Source organism: Heteronotia binoei, chromosome 5 (genome assembly GCF_032191835.1).
Source record: "Heteronotia binoei isolate CCM8104 ecotype False Entrance Well chromosome 5, APGP_CSIRO_Hbin_v1, whole genome shotgun sequence".
NCBI lineage: Eukaryota > Metazoa > Chordata > Lepidosauria > Squamata > Gekkonidae > Heteronotia > Heteronotia binoei.
The window spans coordinates 49,588,083-49,604,761 of NC_083227.1; the positions used below are offsets into that span (position 1 = coordinate 49,588,083).

At 40.9% G+C, this 16,679-nt stretch overlaps 1 protein-coding gene across 1 annotated transcript in view; it reads left to right on the plus strand.

Annotated features, from left to right (window-relative positions):
• The first annotated feature begins 1,080 nt into the window (after positions 1-1,080).
• CEP15 (centrosomal protein 15) overlaps positions 1,081-16,679 on the plus strand; it is a 35,908-nt gene continuing 20,309 nt past the window's right edge. The window contains exons 1-4 of the mRNA XM_060239423.1: positions 1,081-1,219; positions 3,755-3,828; positions 5,945-6,033; positions 12,986-13,109. Coding sequence (XP_060095406.1) covers positions 5,978-6,033; positions 12,986-13,109 — 180 coding nt within the window. The 5' untranslated portion in view covers positions 1,081-1,219; positions 3,755-3,828; positions 5,945-5,977. The remainder of the gene's footprint in view (positions 1,220-3,754; positions 3,829-5,944; positions 6,034-12,985; positions 13,110-16,679) is intronic.

Consider the following 16,679-nt stretch of genomic DNA (forward strand, 5'->3'; position numbering starts at 1 on the left):
GATTGGATAAACATAGGTCCATCAGTAGCTGTTAAAAAGGTAAAGGTAGTCCCCTGTTCAAGCACCAGTCATTTTCGACTCTGGGGTGACATCACATCACAACACTTTCACGGCAGACTTTTTTACGGGGTGGTTTGCCATAGCCTTCCCCAGTCATGTCTGGGGCAGTGATTATGCTCTGTATTCTTGGTGTTTGGGGGACAACACAGGGAGGGCTTCTGGAGTTTTGGCCCTGCTGGTGGACCTTCTGATGGCACCCAGGTTTTGGTCACTTGTGACACAGAATGTTGAGCTGGATGGGCTATTGGCCTGATCCAGCATGGCTCCTCTTATGTTTGTTTGGGAAAGTGTGCAAGGCAGATGTATTTCAGAGGGCATCTGGACAGGGCTGCCAAACCCCTGTTCTGGGTGGGGGCTTCCCTGCCTGGGAGGTTCCCAACCTGCTGGCCCACATTGGGCCGGTGGGGGGAACCTCCCCCTATGTCGCTGGTGCAATGACGTAACCCGGAAGAGACATCATTGTGCCAGTGCGCAGCAGCCGCTCTAGGCATTTCCAGGAAATCTCTATGGGAGGGAAAACCTCTATGGTATCTATTGTATAATAGCTCAACGAATTTAGGCAGGTGTGTTTGCATTATTTTTATGTGTTAGATAAATAATGCAGTCTGCATTATTTTTATGTGTTAGAGTCTTATGTTCCACGTCTTGTAGTTGTTTCGTTCCCCAAGCAAAGTAGGATATACATTTCAAATGATTATATAGAAACAAGTTCCAACTAATACTGCATTTTTCTTTTCCTCTAGAGTAGAAAATCTGAGGCGCCTGTTATAGTAGTCCATTAAACAGACGGGGGAGACTACTATACCCACCCCTTTTCCCACCCCCTGGGCTCGTCTTCCTCCCCCACGGTCACAAGATTTCAAACTCACCAACCCGCCCTCTTTTGACGTCCAGTTACAACGGAAACGCCCACGAAAATACCGGAGGCCAGCGAGAGCGTCGTAGCCACGCCCACCCAGGACGGATAGACCAATCAAACTGTTTCCTTCTACAACTTCTAGGTCTTCCCGCTTTTCTATCGTTACGCGATAATAGCTGGTGAGGCGGAGCGGTCGTTGAACTGATTTAATGGCAGTTGCGGATTAACAGGAGCGAACGGGGGGGGGGGGGTATATAGCGGAAGGCTGTTGGTGGTGGAGGTGACGGGGTCGTGACCGAGGTAGTTTTTCTCTGTAGATAAATGCGCGCTCCCCCCCCCCCCGCCCGTGAAGAGGTTGATGTGTGGAGTTAGCTTTCCCTCCCATTTCCTTTCATGACGTGGCAGGGTCCTGTTGCCGCTTTCGTTAGGTGCAACTGCCGCCCCTTTTATGGCACCGTCCATAAATCACAGATTCGACACTTCATTTGGATGGAAGCTACTGCGCGCCCGTGTCCCTCTTTCGCCTCCCTGTTAATTTAATGAGAGGCTATTCGATCACCGAAAGCTGCTTCCCCTTCACTCGCGCAGTGGCATGTGCGCAAAAGCGTTTAAAGGAAGGAGCGAAGAGCGGAAGAGGACTTTCAGATTCCTTAGCGGGGGGTGGGGGGGGAGGGAGGGAGTTAAGGAGCTGTGGATGTGGCGCTGAGGAGAAAAGGTATCAGGCATGAACGACGGGAGTGGCTAACTGACTTACGCAGGAAGGAACTAGAACAGGGGTGGCCAAACGTGCTTAACCTGAGAGCCACACAATAAACGTCAGATGTTTGAGAGCCGCAAGCAAAATGGGAACGGAGGGAGGGAGAGAAACAGACGGGGGAGGGAGGGGTGGAAAGAAAGCAACTTTATCCATTCTCCAAGCTGCCAGCTGACTTGGTTTGGAGAAGTGATTTAAAGAGAGAAATGCTTTCTCCAAATCAGCCGACAGGATAGTGGGGGCTTCAAGAGCCACACATGTGTGAAAGAGCCACATGTGGCTCCTGAGCCACAGTTTGACCACCCCGGAACTAGAATAAGACGTCTTGTCCCACTTGGGAGGGAAAACGGTAGCAGCACGTCTACCCTCTGCATCTTGGCTGCGGGGTTTGTCACCATATACTTAACATTTTGCAACCTTGAACCATCTGTCAAACTTTGCTCCTGATGCCACGTGGTGGTAGTAGGTTTCCACCCCTAACTTCTTGTTTTTTGTACTAGATGTGCCTGGTCTCAAAATAGCTCCGCTGTGCTTTACCTCTCACCTCTTCACCTCTCCGCTTCTACAAATCCTACCCTATTGCTCGTTCAGTGTCTCCTGTTGACTGTATTGACATGCCCTGTGCTTATTAGATGTTTGTTTGTATGGACCATTATCCGTTTATGTTGTGTGATGAGCTTTGAGATTTAATGAGAAAGACTGTAAATGCAGTAAATAGGTAAGCCTGCTTGGGTTGCCGTCCTAAGCCCAACCTGGAAGTTGGCTTTCATTTAGTTGATTTTTAACCTGCTTTTCTACCATAGGATCCTTAAGTAGTTTAAAATAAACTACAGTTATTTAAAATAAAATTTTATGCCCACAGCTCACAGTGCTTTAGCTATCAGATATTTGGGCTTCATCCACCTCCACAGTCTTATAATTTATGATGCTTCATAAACGATACATCTGAGACATGAGATCGTATTCCTAAACAGCCTTGAATTTCCAAAAAGGAGAACAAAATATCCCAAATTAGGTTTCCATGTGTGCATCAGTTGTTATAGTAGAGACTATGGCAAGTCTGATATAAGATTGAGCATGGACCACTTTGATGGTACATTCATTTACATGCCCTCCATCTCTGTCCATTATATGGAACAAAGTTAGTCTTGTTCAGTTTTAGTGGATGAGAGAATAAGAGAGTGAATCTCTGGGGAGATTATTCCTGTTTGAATATCGATGCCAAATGAAAATGGTCCCTAAAAGAAGTGCCATCTGTGCTTTGGCAAAACTTTTTGAGAAGAAGCAAATGACACACATTGTAAATATGGATGCCCAAGTCAGACACAGTCTCTAAAACCCAGAGAAATTGCAATCTTTTGCATTTGTTTGTTGGACTATGGGAGTAAAAAAAAAATTCTTCAGATGTGTTCCAAAATTACCTGCACTCTTATGGGGTTGAGAGATTTGTACCAAAATAACCAAAGTACATCAAAGTATGCATATGCTGTTAACCATAACACATGTATGTTCCAACGTGAAGTCAGCATGTTCAAGCATGTAGCAAAGTAATACATACATTATACATCACAAATTAAAAACATATTGAACTGCTGAATGGATTTGTTTTGTTACTTTTTTTAACCTGAAGAATGCCTCTATTCTGAGCAGGAGAATCAGTGACTTGAATCCCAGATTAACCACAGAAAAGCCCTTTGTTTTAAGGTGTATTCGCTTGATAATAAACATTTCCTTGCACACCAGTAGTACAAGAGAGATCGCTGAGTAATTCCTTCATGCTGCTTTTTCTGATCAAGGCATTGTACTTTGGGAAAATAGTTTTGCTCCTTCACTTTTCTCTTTAAAGTAAAATTCTGAGAACAGTAGCCTTCATGCAGGTCAACCACAAGCAAACTGTATGAACACACTACATTGTTTAAGAAAATCTGTGTGCAAAAGCCATGCACCCCTATCTGGACCCTATTTGGACGAGAAACCAGTAAATGTTGTCTTATGCTTTTTGAAGAAAGGATAGCATAAAAATGAGATAGTGTGCATCTGAATGCGAATGCTTACCATCCATATTATGTTGTTTTTTGTAGGATGCATGTCCATAGGATGTCAGACACTGCATACTAGGAGACAGCAACTGCCGTAGACTTTATGGAAGAGCAAGGTACACAAATTTAAATAAACACTGTTCATACAATAAATATATTTATTTTTGTGGATTGTATCACATGTGTTTCCACGGTGACTAAAATAGGATTGGGCATTAGTCCATGGCTGAAGTACATTTTCGTTCAGTATTTCCAGAAGACCCTCCTATGTGTATTTCCCTACCTTTCCATAGGGACAATATCATTCTTCTCCTGTTGAATTGGGTAAAAATTGTTAACCAAATAAATAAAAAGTACGCTGCAATACAGGAAAAGGGAAACACAGCACATCTGCAGATTAAAAATTTAGAACTTTAAAAAATTAAATTTTATGAGTAGAATAAAAAGAGAAGTTGAAAAAGTAACTATCCAGATCTTTAGAAAATATTCAGTTTTAGGTTTGTTTAGGATTAGAGACCAGTAGTGAAACTGACTAAGAATTAGGTCTCCAAAAGGTGCCTTGGAGCTCATCAAATGTAAGGTTCATTGTAAGGCATTGCACTCAGGATATTGCTAGTGTTTGCCATTATAAAAAGAAGTAAGGCAGCTCTGGAGCTATGCAGTAGAGAAGTATACACTTGTCAAAAAGGAACCAGCATGGCATAGAACTTTACTTCGTCCAAGAAGATTTGAGTTCAGATCCCCTAAATCTCAACCTAATTTCTTTCACAGAGCTGAGCTGAGAGGAAAGTGATTAGAGGTGCATAAAAAGATGGGAGCATTATGAAGCTCAGCAATGGTGATTTGTTAAACTATTTCCATTAGGAGTGTGTGACTTTCAAGTAATCATGTTAAACATAGCGGACAAACCGGGGGGGGGGGGTAGCCCAATGTTGCAGGCTGAGTGCTGGATACGCGTTACATCTCCGTAGCCAGTTTGGTGTAGTGATTAAGTGTGTGGACTCTTATCTGGGAGAACTGGGTTTGATTCCCCACTCCTCCACTTGCAGCTGCTGGAATGGCCTTGGGTTAGCCATAGCTATCACAGGTGTTGTCCTTGAAAGAGCAGCTGCTGTGAGAACCCTCTCAGCCCCACCCACCTCACAGGGTGTCTGTTGTGGGGAGGGGAGAAGATATAGGAGATTGTAAGCTGCTCTGAGCCTGATTCAGAGAGAAGGGGGGGTATAAATCTGCAGTCTTCTTCTAGCAGGGGAAATATATTTATTTGCTGTATTTACATCTTTTAAATAATCCATGGTTCTTGATGCAACATACAGAATATTTAAATATAATATAAAACAGCAAGGAAAAAAGAAAAGTTCCCTGTGCAAGCACCAGTCGTTTCCGACTCTGGGGTGATGATAAAACAGCAAACACAGACTCAAAACTGAAACATGGAGAAAGATTGAAGACAAAGCCATAGAAAAACCCCAAAATGCGCACATACAAATTATTACCAAGCAAAATAATACAACACAGCTTTCAAACTTCCAGAAATCTTAATCAGACTGAATGTTCAAAAACAAAGAGGGGGTCTTCTTAACACCTATTTGTCTACATCTGGGTAGAATGTACATCTGGCTAGAAGCTGATGCACGAGGAGGTTTCAGAGACTTAGATGGGTAGTGTAAGTATATGAGGTGCAATTGGACATTTTTTGCACTGAAAATCAATGGTGTGAAAAGGCATTTAGATAACAAGGCAGCAAGAACAAAGTAGGACTTCCTCTTATGGAATTCTGGTTTGTTGAATTTCTAGTTTGTTGTTACCCGATCAAATTTCATCATAATACTTGGATGTGTTTTGACTTTTTCCCTGCTCTGTTTTGAACTTTGCCAGTATAGTTTTTCTAGATTCCTTAAGCCTAGTTTCTTGCTAGTTTTTTGGTGTTTTTTCTCCCATTTAACACATTGGTGGCTTGATATAGTTCCAATATCTCAGGGTCCAGTGCTTTTAATTTATTTTTTAGGGTGGGCCGTATCATTTTTCCTTGTTTTGTTTGATAATGAATTAAGACAAGCAGGAGAAAATTAGCTGGAAATTTTGCTGTAAAATTAAATAGCATACTTCAACCTTTCATCTGTGCTTATAGAAAGTTAATTGGTCATATTGAAAATAAATTAATAACCATTGTAAAAAATCTGTTTGACTTTGAAGAAACAACTTTTGCTCCTTTCTGTTTTTCCTTACTAGATTAGTCAAACTGACTCATTAGTCATATGACCAATGATGGCATCCTATTTAGCACAAGAAGTTCAGCTTGCTAAAAGGCTTGAAGAAACGTAAGTATTTATTTCAAAAGGTAGCCAGGGAAAATAGAGATGGATGGTTAAGAACTTCCAAGATCTTATATTTATTCCACTTTGTGACACAATATGACACAGTTAGAATAACTGGGCAGTTTATTTTGACTGAAAGACTTCTGTAATCTGTTCAGATACTTTGGAACAATATGTCCTCTCTAAATTAAAAGGAAGTTTTGATGTTGCAAAGCAGTTTCCTTCTGTCAAACAGTGTAAAGATGCTACCTCTAGGGGGAGCTGTGCTGCTAATACTATTCCAAAGAACTGATAAATGAACTTATATTATCTTAGTTATGTCCTGATTAAATTGAAGATACAGTTCAGCAATTGGTTTTCGCCATCCTAAATTCAGTCTGCAGTCTTGGTTCAATACAGCGTTTTTCTCCACATTTAATCTAAAATCTCAAATATGATAAAAGTCTTGCATTCATAATTTTATATACATGCAAACTAATCATGTTTTCTAATTTTAAATTGTTTGCAAAATAGAGGGCTGTATTTTAAAGAGCAGTCTGTTGTGTTAAGGAATCTTCATGTTAATTTTTTTAATACATATGGAAAAGTTTAGCAACCCCCTTGATGTGGAAGAACTCCTGTATAAGAACAATGAAAATTTTAACACTGTGAAGACTTGCTGCTTCAGGGTATTTCAGGAACTGAAAAGGCAAAGATAATTAGTAGTATTTAGGCATGGATAGAAATTATATGGAAATTTACAGAGTTGGGATACAGAAATCCTAATCTTCCATCCCATTCATTATGTTATGCTTCTTGTGTGTTCCTTGGATAAAACAGACTAGATGAGAATTAGGCTACTGTTGCTGAATCCTGCACATTTTCTATAGAAGTTTCCTGGACAAGCGGCAGTGCCAGCCATCACATTTTGGACCAATTGAAGTTTCTGGACTATTTTCCAAAGCAGCTCTATATAAAGCGCATTACTGTACTCTAACTTGGATATGATCAGAGCATGGATTACCATGTCCAAAGCCTGCTTTTTGAGAACAGTCATAGCTGGCATATCAGTCAGAATTAATGATCGAAGGTGCTGTGTGCCATGGAGAAGACCTGTCCCATAGGACAGAACCTAGAACAGGAGTTGCCAAACTGTAGTTCTTACACAGATACTGTGTGGCTCTCAAAGTCCCTACCACCCCGTTGGCCAGCTTGGAGAAGGCATTTGTCTCTTTAAGAAATACCATCGCCACAGAAAAACTGTAAGATGGGTAACATTGAGATTTTAGCACCAAACTAATTTGATGGTTTTAATTAGATGGTTTTAATGTGTGATTATAATACGTATTTATGATTTGTCATATGTTTTGTAAACGCTTTGTTTTAACTGCTGAAATGTTGCATATTATGCTATGCTATGTGAGCCACTCTGAGCCTGCTTCGGCAGGGAGGGCGGGATACAAATTAAATATTATTATTATTATTATTAAATCACTTCTCCAAGCAAGTCAGCTAGCAGCCTGGAGAATGCATTTAAAGTTGCTTTCATTCCACCTTTTCCTCCCCCATCTATTTTCCTTTGCCTTCCTTCCTTCCTGTTTTACAGCTCTCAAACATCTGACATTTATTCTGTGTGGCTCTTACATTTAGCAGGTTTGCCAACCCATTTAGAAGCACCCCCAAGGTGCAAACCAGCTTCTTTAGGGGGAATGTAACCCCCTCCAGGACAGATTGAGTCCACAGTCTTTCCATAATTTGTGCTTTAACAAATGGTATCAAAATATTTTCTATACTTCTGTTTATTGACCCTCATCCATCTCATTGCCTTATCTTAAGGCCTAACTAGACAGGATGGCATCCCTGGATCTGACTTGTGGACACCACCACAGTTTTAAAGCATAATGAGATGATTTAAAAATGCTGCAAGGCCAGTTGTGCAGCAGGATGATGAACTCTTGTTAAGGCACTTGAATAGATGCAAGGGGAGAAAAAACAGTGCCTCATCCCACTACAGTGCTGGCCCAGTCAAAACCGTGGCCCCTGCAGCATTCTTAATTGCTTCATTAGGCTTTAAAATGGCAGTGGGGTCTACCAGTTGGACCCGTGAACACCATCACTTCTAGTTTGACCCTTAGGTTACCTATTCAAGCCCAATTTGGGAAAGGGAAGAATATAAATCCACAGAAATAAATAAATAAAATTCAGAGACCCACCTGACCCAGCTGTTCAGTAGAAACAGAGCTGGGAATCATCCATATATGGTAACATTTTACTTCAGATCCCCAGAAAACCTCTCCCAGCAGTGATGTGTAGATGTCAAACAGTACAAGAGGCAAAATGGAATCCTGCAGGACCCCATAGCCTAAATGCCACACTACCAAGCATCAATCCACCAGTACTTCTTTCTGGAATCAGTCACTCAAGTGAGAACAGAATCAACAAAACCCAGTGCCTTTTTCAGTAGTGGTGCCTTGCCCTTCCTCCATGATGCTTTCTTGATCTTCCATGCTTTTCTTTAGGTGGGAGGTCAAACATTGCTTTTTCTCACAGGCTTTTAACTAAAAGGTTACATCTTTTATAATTATTTTTATGGTCTGCTTCAAGATAGAAGACTGTTTTATGAATGTCATTTTAAGTTGCCGAATGCTGTTTTATGCCCTGGCTTGTTTTTATTACTTGTTCATTATTATTTTTTCTGCTGTTGTTTTTAAACTTTTGTTGTATTGTTTTAGTTTGCATGGCCATTTTGAGCATATAAATTTTCTAAATAAATCCCATCCTGTTATAATTCTGGGTTCTTCCCTAAACCACCACCAATAATTTGATATAGCTCCTCTCTTTTTTCTGCTTCGGACTTGACTGTGTGATTGAACAACAAACTTGTTTCTACCATCTCTAGACAACAATTAATGTATTTGAAGAGTGAGCTCAAACCAGCTTATGCTAGAATAAATTTGTTAGTCTTTCAGGTGCAATTATAGTCTTCTTGGTAATACAGATACTCCTCTGAAATTTGTTATAATCCCTACTGTTAGTTTTACAGTTTGGTTAATCAGAGTAGTAGAACTGCAGTGTGAAGTAGTGAAACTTACTTAGACGTGTCTGAAAACAAAGCGCACTTTTGACATAAATGAAAGAAAGCATTTATTCAAAGTACACAAGAGAGAATCTAGAAAAGGGTATAATAGCCATGCCTCTTCTCTAGCCAGTTGTGCAGAATCGGTGAAGGACCACTCCACTGGCTACTCATTTGTTACTGTGCTTGATAGGGATTGACTATCATACAAAGCCTTTCATGTCCTTGGACTCTCTTACCTGTGGAACCACTTCTCCTTCTATGCTCCACCAAGACAGCTTTGCTCATGGCAGTAGGGGCTTCTTTGAGTGCCAACCTACAAACAGACAAAATTTGTGACTGCCCATATGCTTTATCTATTGTGGATCCCACCTTTTGAAATGACCTGCCCAAGGCAGTCAGGAAAGATCCCACTTTCCTGGATTTCCTCAAACTATGCAAAACTGAATTATTCAAGTGGGCTTTTCTGCAAAAGTAATTGGGGTGCACTGTACTATGGTTCGCAAATTTAGTTGGATAAGTGATTAGGGACTGTGGTCTATACTACTGTGTAGATCTTACTGTAAATATGATCCTATTATGTCATATTTTTACTACTATCATGTGCCATGTTATGCTGAGCTTCAGTTCTTTCTGGTGGTTCCAGACTTTTACAGTCCTAATGCACTCAATGTCCCATTTTGTTGACTGTGCTGTGTAATCCACCATGAGTTCCTGTGAGAAAGGTAGACGAGAAAGAGACTTTGCTTTGCCCTGGTGTTGTTAAGCTAGATGCAGGCAATCAAACACACATAGTTACCAAAATTCAAGATCTTTTTTATATATAATTTCTTCCTCATATTCAAATTTGACTTCTACCAAAATGGAAGTATCTGATTAAACCATTGTTATAACTCTGTTCCTCCAAGTGACAGAAAGTGATTATTCAGTTAGTACAGCTAGCTGAAAGAAAATAAGGCAGGTAGCGAAGAAGACTGCAGATTTATACCCTGCCCTTCTCTCTGAATCAGAGACTCAGAGCAGCTTACAGTTTTCTATATCTTCTGCCCCCACAACAGACACCCTGTGAGGTGGTTAGGACGGAGAGAGCTCTCACAGCAGCTGCCCTTTCAAGGACAACATCTATGACAACTATAGCTAACCCAGGGCCATTCCAGCAGCTATAAGTGGAGGACTGGGGACTCAAACTTGGTTCTCCCAGATAAGAGTCCACACACTTAACCACTACACCTAACTGGCTCTCATACCAAACTGGCTCCCATCTTTATTTCTTGTAAAGTACTGTTGCATACTTTGGTACATCAATATAGCCATTTAAATAAGCAGAGCACTGAATGTCAGACAATAGACAATTAAGAGTCCTACAGGCTCAGATCAAGGGTCTATCTAATGTGGAATCCTGTTTCCCAATAGTGGCCAACTGGATACTTCAGCCACAGCTCTCCCCAGGTGTTGTTCCCTGCAGGTGGTATTCGGAGATACTATCTCTTAATATGGAGATTCCATTTAACAGTTGTGACAGATAGCTGTTGATAGACCTATCGTACATTAAGTCTAACCCTTCTCAAGCCATGTAAACCATTAGGATATCTTGTAGCATTAAGTTTCTGTGAAGGAGTACTTCTTTTTGTCCATCTTGGACATGTTGTCAGTTAACTTACAAATATTTTTTCTGTATTAATTTCTTACATACTTTTCATAATTTTATCAATTATTCACAGCCTCTCTAATTTCTTTTTCCATTCCAAGATCACCATAACAGTTTCGGTCCAGAAAATAGCATATCTTCAGTATTATTTTGGTTCTGAAATTTCCTCTTACAGTGATTCTCGAGCAGGCATGTTCCTCTTAAGTTTTCTAATTTATTAAAGTCTTGCCCTGTAGAGTAACTCCACTTCCAATACACCATTTCCCAATGTTTCTGTAGCTTATATTTATGGATTCATGCTCTTCCACAAAGGTTTTGATATCTCCATTATATCTATGCTGTCTTTTTGTACTAAGAACACCAGTACCTCCATGTCGTCTTGGAAGATTTTGGCTTTACTACATAGATACCTATGCTTTTCCTCTCTCTTCAAGTGGTTGTTTTTGTGGAGAATTTTCCTACAATTCTTTAAACAATGTCAGTAGTTTCTTAATGCTTGATGCCCTATCCCTCATGAGTATCCAGAATATGTACATGAAGGGATGGGTCTTGAACTATGAAGCGTATATCAAGCTGTCATGACTCAAGGGGGGTATTACCAATTGCTGTCACCACTCTAGGTTAAGGGTTCCCCTTGAGAAGGCCCAGAGTTCCCTCCCAAGCCCTTCAGGCCTGCTGCAGCTTAGGCAAAATAAAAGGCATGAGGACCAGGCAGAGTGAACAACAGGGCGGGGGGGGGGTTATTTAAAGGTCAATGCAATATAACAAACAAGGTGCATAAAACAGTAAAAGGGTGAAGGGGAAAATAAACAAATGCCCTAACATGTCTATCTTACAGCCTCTACTCTAATACCAACGCTTATCCCCTTAGGTAAGGGTCTCTACCCTGCTTCAAGCTCTCCAGGCTACAGCCTGCCTCCAGCTCAGCCTTCCAGGGAAAGAACACCCCCTTCCTGGGCTTGACCCTTTTATCTTCTCACAGGCCCCACCCCTCTCTGGGCCAGTTTCCCTCCAAAACCTTGCCACCCTATCAGAGGGACAGGAGGGATCCTGGGAAATGTAACTCCTAAGCTTTCCTGGGGCCTGCAGACCTCGCTAGGCCCAGGATCGTGACACAAGCTCAAGTTGGCTTTCCCTACCAGGGCAGTTGAAACACTGCTCTGTGGTCCTTTTGATCTTAGGTTCCAACAGGCTGTTTTTGTTTTGGTTCAGTTAGAGCTTGGAACAAAAAAGTGCCTCGTTGCCTAAATCACTCCTCCTGATGTTGTAGTCAAATCCACACAACTCAGACCCCCTAGCTGATTCTTTGAATGAAACAGATAGCATTACTATAAATGCTTTGTGGAGGGTCCTCGACTTTGACATTTTGCCTAGCAACCTAATTTTTCATAGTTATATTTCTCAATGTTTTTAGTACCAGTGTAGATCACAGCCATGGATTCCTGCTTGTGCTCTCTGTCAGAGTGTGTGATGTTCATGCTTTCGCACCAGGCAGTCATATCATATGTGGTCTTCATGCCGATCACAAACCCATTTCTCTAAGTTCCTAATTACCAAATCTCCCACCACTAGTTACTCTGTGGGAGATTGTCTTGAAGAACAAACACATCAACTGATAGGAGGGAAAAACAGCCTCCGGGGAGTTTTTGATGTGAAGATTATTATCAATCTTTAACCTTATTATCAGGATTTGTGAGGAACTTTGTCCAAATGGTTGGAAATAAGGATGGAATCTTGGAGAAACCTTGTAGAATAAAGAGAAGATCTGAAAAGGCCACTTCTTGCACGAATCAACACATCTGATTATTTACAGATCTTAATTGCCAAGAAGAGAAATGAATATGCTTTACAATTTGCAAACTCCTTCAACAGAGACATGAATTTGGGGTTAGGTGTGTGACACCCTTCCTTCTGAACATTGTATCACTTTTGTTCACAAACCTACACATTTAATAACAGAATCCAGTTAATCCATTTAGTAAGTGATGTTGCATATTACTGCCATCCAAGTTGAGCAGTGCTGGATGTCTCATTTGTGCACAGAGACTGCTTGTTGTACAACTTGATGGTTACTTTCTCTGTGGGAGCACAGCAAGGAAGGGACTTCCTGTGCTGTTTCTCCTCCTTCAATGCACCCACGCTGTATTCAACATAATTAGAGGAAAATTGGGTGAGGGTAAAAGGTTGTTGTTTTTCTGGCTGTTGTGAAGAAAAATGGTCTGCCCACTTATCAGAATGTTTCCCTTTTGTAGACTGTCTCAGAGATCACTGTTGCTTCAGCAAATGGAGAATAATCTAGGAGACAGAGAGGCTGAGAAGACATGGCAAATGCAAGAAGCTGATGCTGCTCATAAAAGAAATGTAGTACTTTTAAATGTAAGTTTTGATACCTGTCAATCACTAACCATATAGTAAAAAAAAGAAGCAAAGAAATTTATTTAACCTTTGGATGTGATAAGCAATTTTTCATGCTCTTCTTCTGACAGCAAAGATGGTAGAGATTCTTAAGAACATAAGAATTATTTTGTTGGATCAGACTGGTTGTCTGTCTAGTGCTTTGACGCCAGCTTCCATTATGATGGTACATATAATGTGTGCATGATGGAGATGGGTATTTGCTGGTGTTTGTCTTCTAAATATGAAGGCTCAGGAATAAGGTCTAGTAGCCATTCATAGCTTTTTTCTCTGTGCTGCTGTAAAATTACAGATGACATCCCAAATGGACTAATCATGGAAACTGACATAATTTCAGACCCTCAGCAAATGCTATATAATACAGTGAATAAGGCAATATGCCACACAAGGCATCTTTCTGGCTTTCCATCCATATTTTTAGAGTGACTGAATTTGAGGCTGTTCTTAGCAACAGCTGCTTTAGGCACTCTACTGAGCAGATAGCAGGTGACTGAATTTGTTGCTGTCTAATGAATATGCTTTGGTTCCAAGTCAAACACCACCTCCATTTCAAGTTCTCAGAAGTTCTGAGGCTCACTGTATTGTAAAAAACATTTACATTCTTTGTTACTGTAATACTTGAGTACCTCTGCTCTGAGTTAGATGGAATACTTCATATGGGGAGGGACTCCGAAAAATTCACGGCTATTTGAAATTATTAAAGACAATGACATTGTTTGTCTAATCTTGTAAAGCACATTATGTGCATAACTAATAGCAGTCCAGAATATGGAAGAATAATTTTTGCATTCATGACTCTGTCTCATAAAAATAAAGGATAATTTCAAGAGGCCTGTTTGTGTTACACTGAGGCAATCTGGTATCTATCTCTACCCCAAATGCTTGCCAGCTTGTGTGTATGAGATCTGATCTGTATATTTCCACTGGCAAAATGCTTTGCATTAAAACGATGAAGGTGTGTTTGGAGGGAGGGCTTGTAAATTGCAGAGCTTCCTGTGAGGTGCAGTGGGAGAAATAACGGGTTGAATTCAGACTACTTATTGCTACTGATCCCCTCCCCCATGTCATTTCCTAGGGTAACTGTCCCCCAAGAGCAGCATTTTGTGGAGATCAATGGGCTGCTGTGAGAGAGGAGGTGGAAAAAGTCCGTTTTGCAGTTGAAAAATGTAGGCTGGATGCAACCCAATATTTCTAGGGGCACATTCTCTTCTTCACCCATCTAGTGTCAGAGCGTGTGGCCATATTTTGCCCTCACTGTAATGTTGTTGTCAAGTTCCGTGCTTTTCTTCATTTAATTAAATGGCAACCATTTGCTTACATAAAAAAAAATCAAAAGGTGTACTCAGAAGTGTCACTGGGATGGAGCTTAACCTGTTCATTGCTCCTGTTGACCTGAGCCACTGAAAATCAAGCTTCTTTCAATTGGCATTGCCATTTGTTACTCCAGAAAGTACTAAAACGTTGAGACAGTGGTATGGAATATTGGGCACTGGCTTTTATAGATAAAAATGGAAACATGAAATCTTGTGTTCTGGTTCTGGGAGCCAAGGATGGAGTCTGGTTTGATAGAATCTAAAGAGGTAGATGCCACCTTGTATTTCTTACAGTAAGTATTTCGCCTGGTAACAGTTATTTCAGCTCTTTGTGTCGGAAGCAGTTAGCAGTGAGGTTCAGAAGTACTACACTGAGTGAGCTCCAGGCTATGGAGACTTAAATATCCTCCCTCCTACAGTACCCTCTGTAAAGATTAAACAGTCCTTTGGGTACTCATACAGTCTTTCCAAACCTCCATGCTTGGAGTTCATTATATTTCTTTCCCACTTGATCACCCATTCAGTCAAATGGTATCTCCACAAATGTTTAAGACAAACCACTTTTCTAGGAATTAGCCAAGACAATAGAAACCTTTTCGTCTCTGTTGTTTCTGGCTTGTTCTACTGTCTCTAAGGAAACTATGTCCAACTAGATGATTCTTTCCTTTAGGCAAGCATAAATATAAGATTCACACTTGATATCAAGGGTCTTTCTTCTGTGTTGACATATTTGATCTTTTTGCAAATAAGAGGCATTCTAGTCAGCCACTTGTAGTTCACCATATATCTGTTAGCCACTATGTTTGCATTGGATCAAGCCTCTTTGCTGACTGTATATTGTGATGCCACAGATTTTATGTCTCCCCTTCTTTCTCCATTGCTTGAAAAATAATGCTGCTATAACTCTTCCACAAGTGCATATACAATTATGCTTTTAAAATCCATTCACCTTGTTGCTTTGCTCTTTCATGTGGTGGTGTCGTGTTTTGTGACAGTGTGTCTTTGTTTTATTATTCTAGAGACATCCCTGGGGCAGTACAGTCTCAAAGAGTGGGGATGTGTCACCTCTTCCTTTGAAAAATGGGAAATTACTTCCCTTTAATTGCTTTGTTCTAAACATGTTATGACAGATCACCCACTCATCCACTCTGCTCTTTTTGGAGCTGAGGGTTCTGTAACCTTCTTGTGCATATTCCAGTTGAGTGCATATGAAATTATTCTGTCTGGAGCTGAAAAGGAAATTTGCACATGATGGGACTCCTAGTTCTTCACGGGAACTGGCATTTGGATGCGTTTTGATGGAATGAGCAGTTTAGAGCTTGGAGGAGTCCCAATATGATGTTTTAAAGAAACAATTGAAGAATGGAAGTGGTTTGGTTTGATGGTGGCTGTTTTTGCTTTAAACCACATCCTATATTGGACTAGGCTAACCTGATTCAATACATTGGTTCCAGGGTCACTGCAGTTTCACATAGGCATTGCACGGCAGTGTCTCTTACCTGTGTACTTTTCGCATACCCAGTAATAAACTTTTGCTCTTCTCCTGTTCCAGATGCTCACATTGCTGGTAGTTCAGAAGAGAAAATGAAGACTGTGGCAGAACATGCCTGCAGGCCCTGCCCTCTCTGAGTGTTTCTCCACACCTGGAGGGGCTTTTCTTCCACTCTCAGCATAGCCTATTACCACCTGATTGCTGTAGGGATTTCCAAGTGGGAAGATCAGGACTCCCAGCTTCCCATCCTGGTTTTGAGGCCTTATTTCTGTGTCTCCCACTACTCAGTGCCTGGTCACCATGGGGACAGTTTACTGCCTTGCATGCCCCTAGAGGAATAGCTGTTTGCCAACTGCCTGCCTTCCCCCTGGTGCTCCTTTTAAAGACAGTTGAGGTCTATGTGGGTCAGAGAACTATTACCAACATCAAAAGTTATGAAGTATTTATTAAAAAGAAAATATATACAAACATACTTTTAGCACAGCACCAAACTGAACAAGGAATATAAAAGAAATAGGAAAAATGCAAATCTTTTGTCCCTTTCTCTATACATGCCCTATCAGATATTAAAATAGGACAGGTCCCTTTAGCTTTAAGAAATTCTAGCTCACTACAACATTCCTATTACCATGAAGTTTAATCCAGCTTTCTAGGCGAGCACAGAGTCAAAATGGCTGTCTGCTCCAGAGGAGAGGTCTGTGTGGGCTCCTGGTCACAGCACCCAAG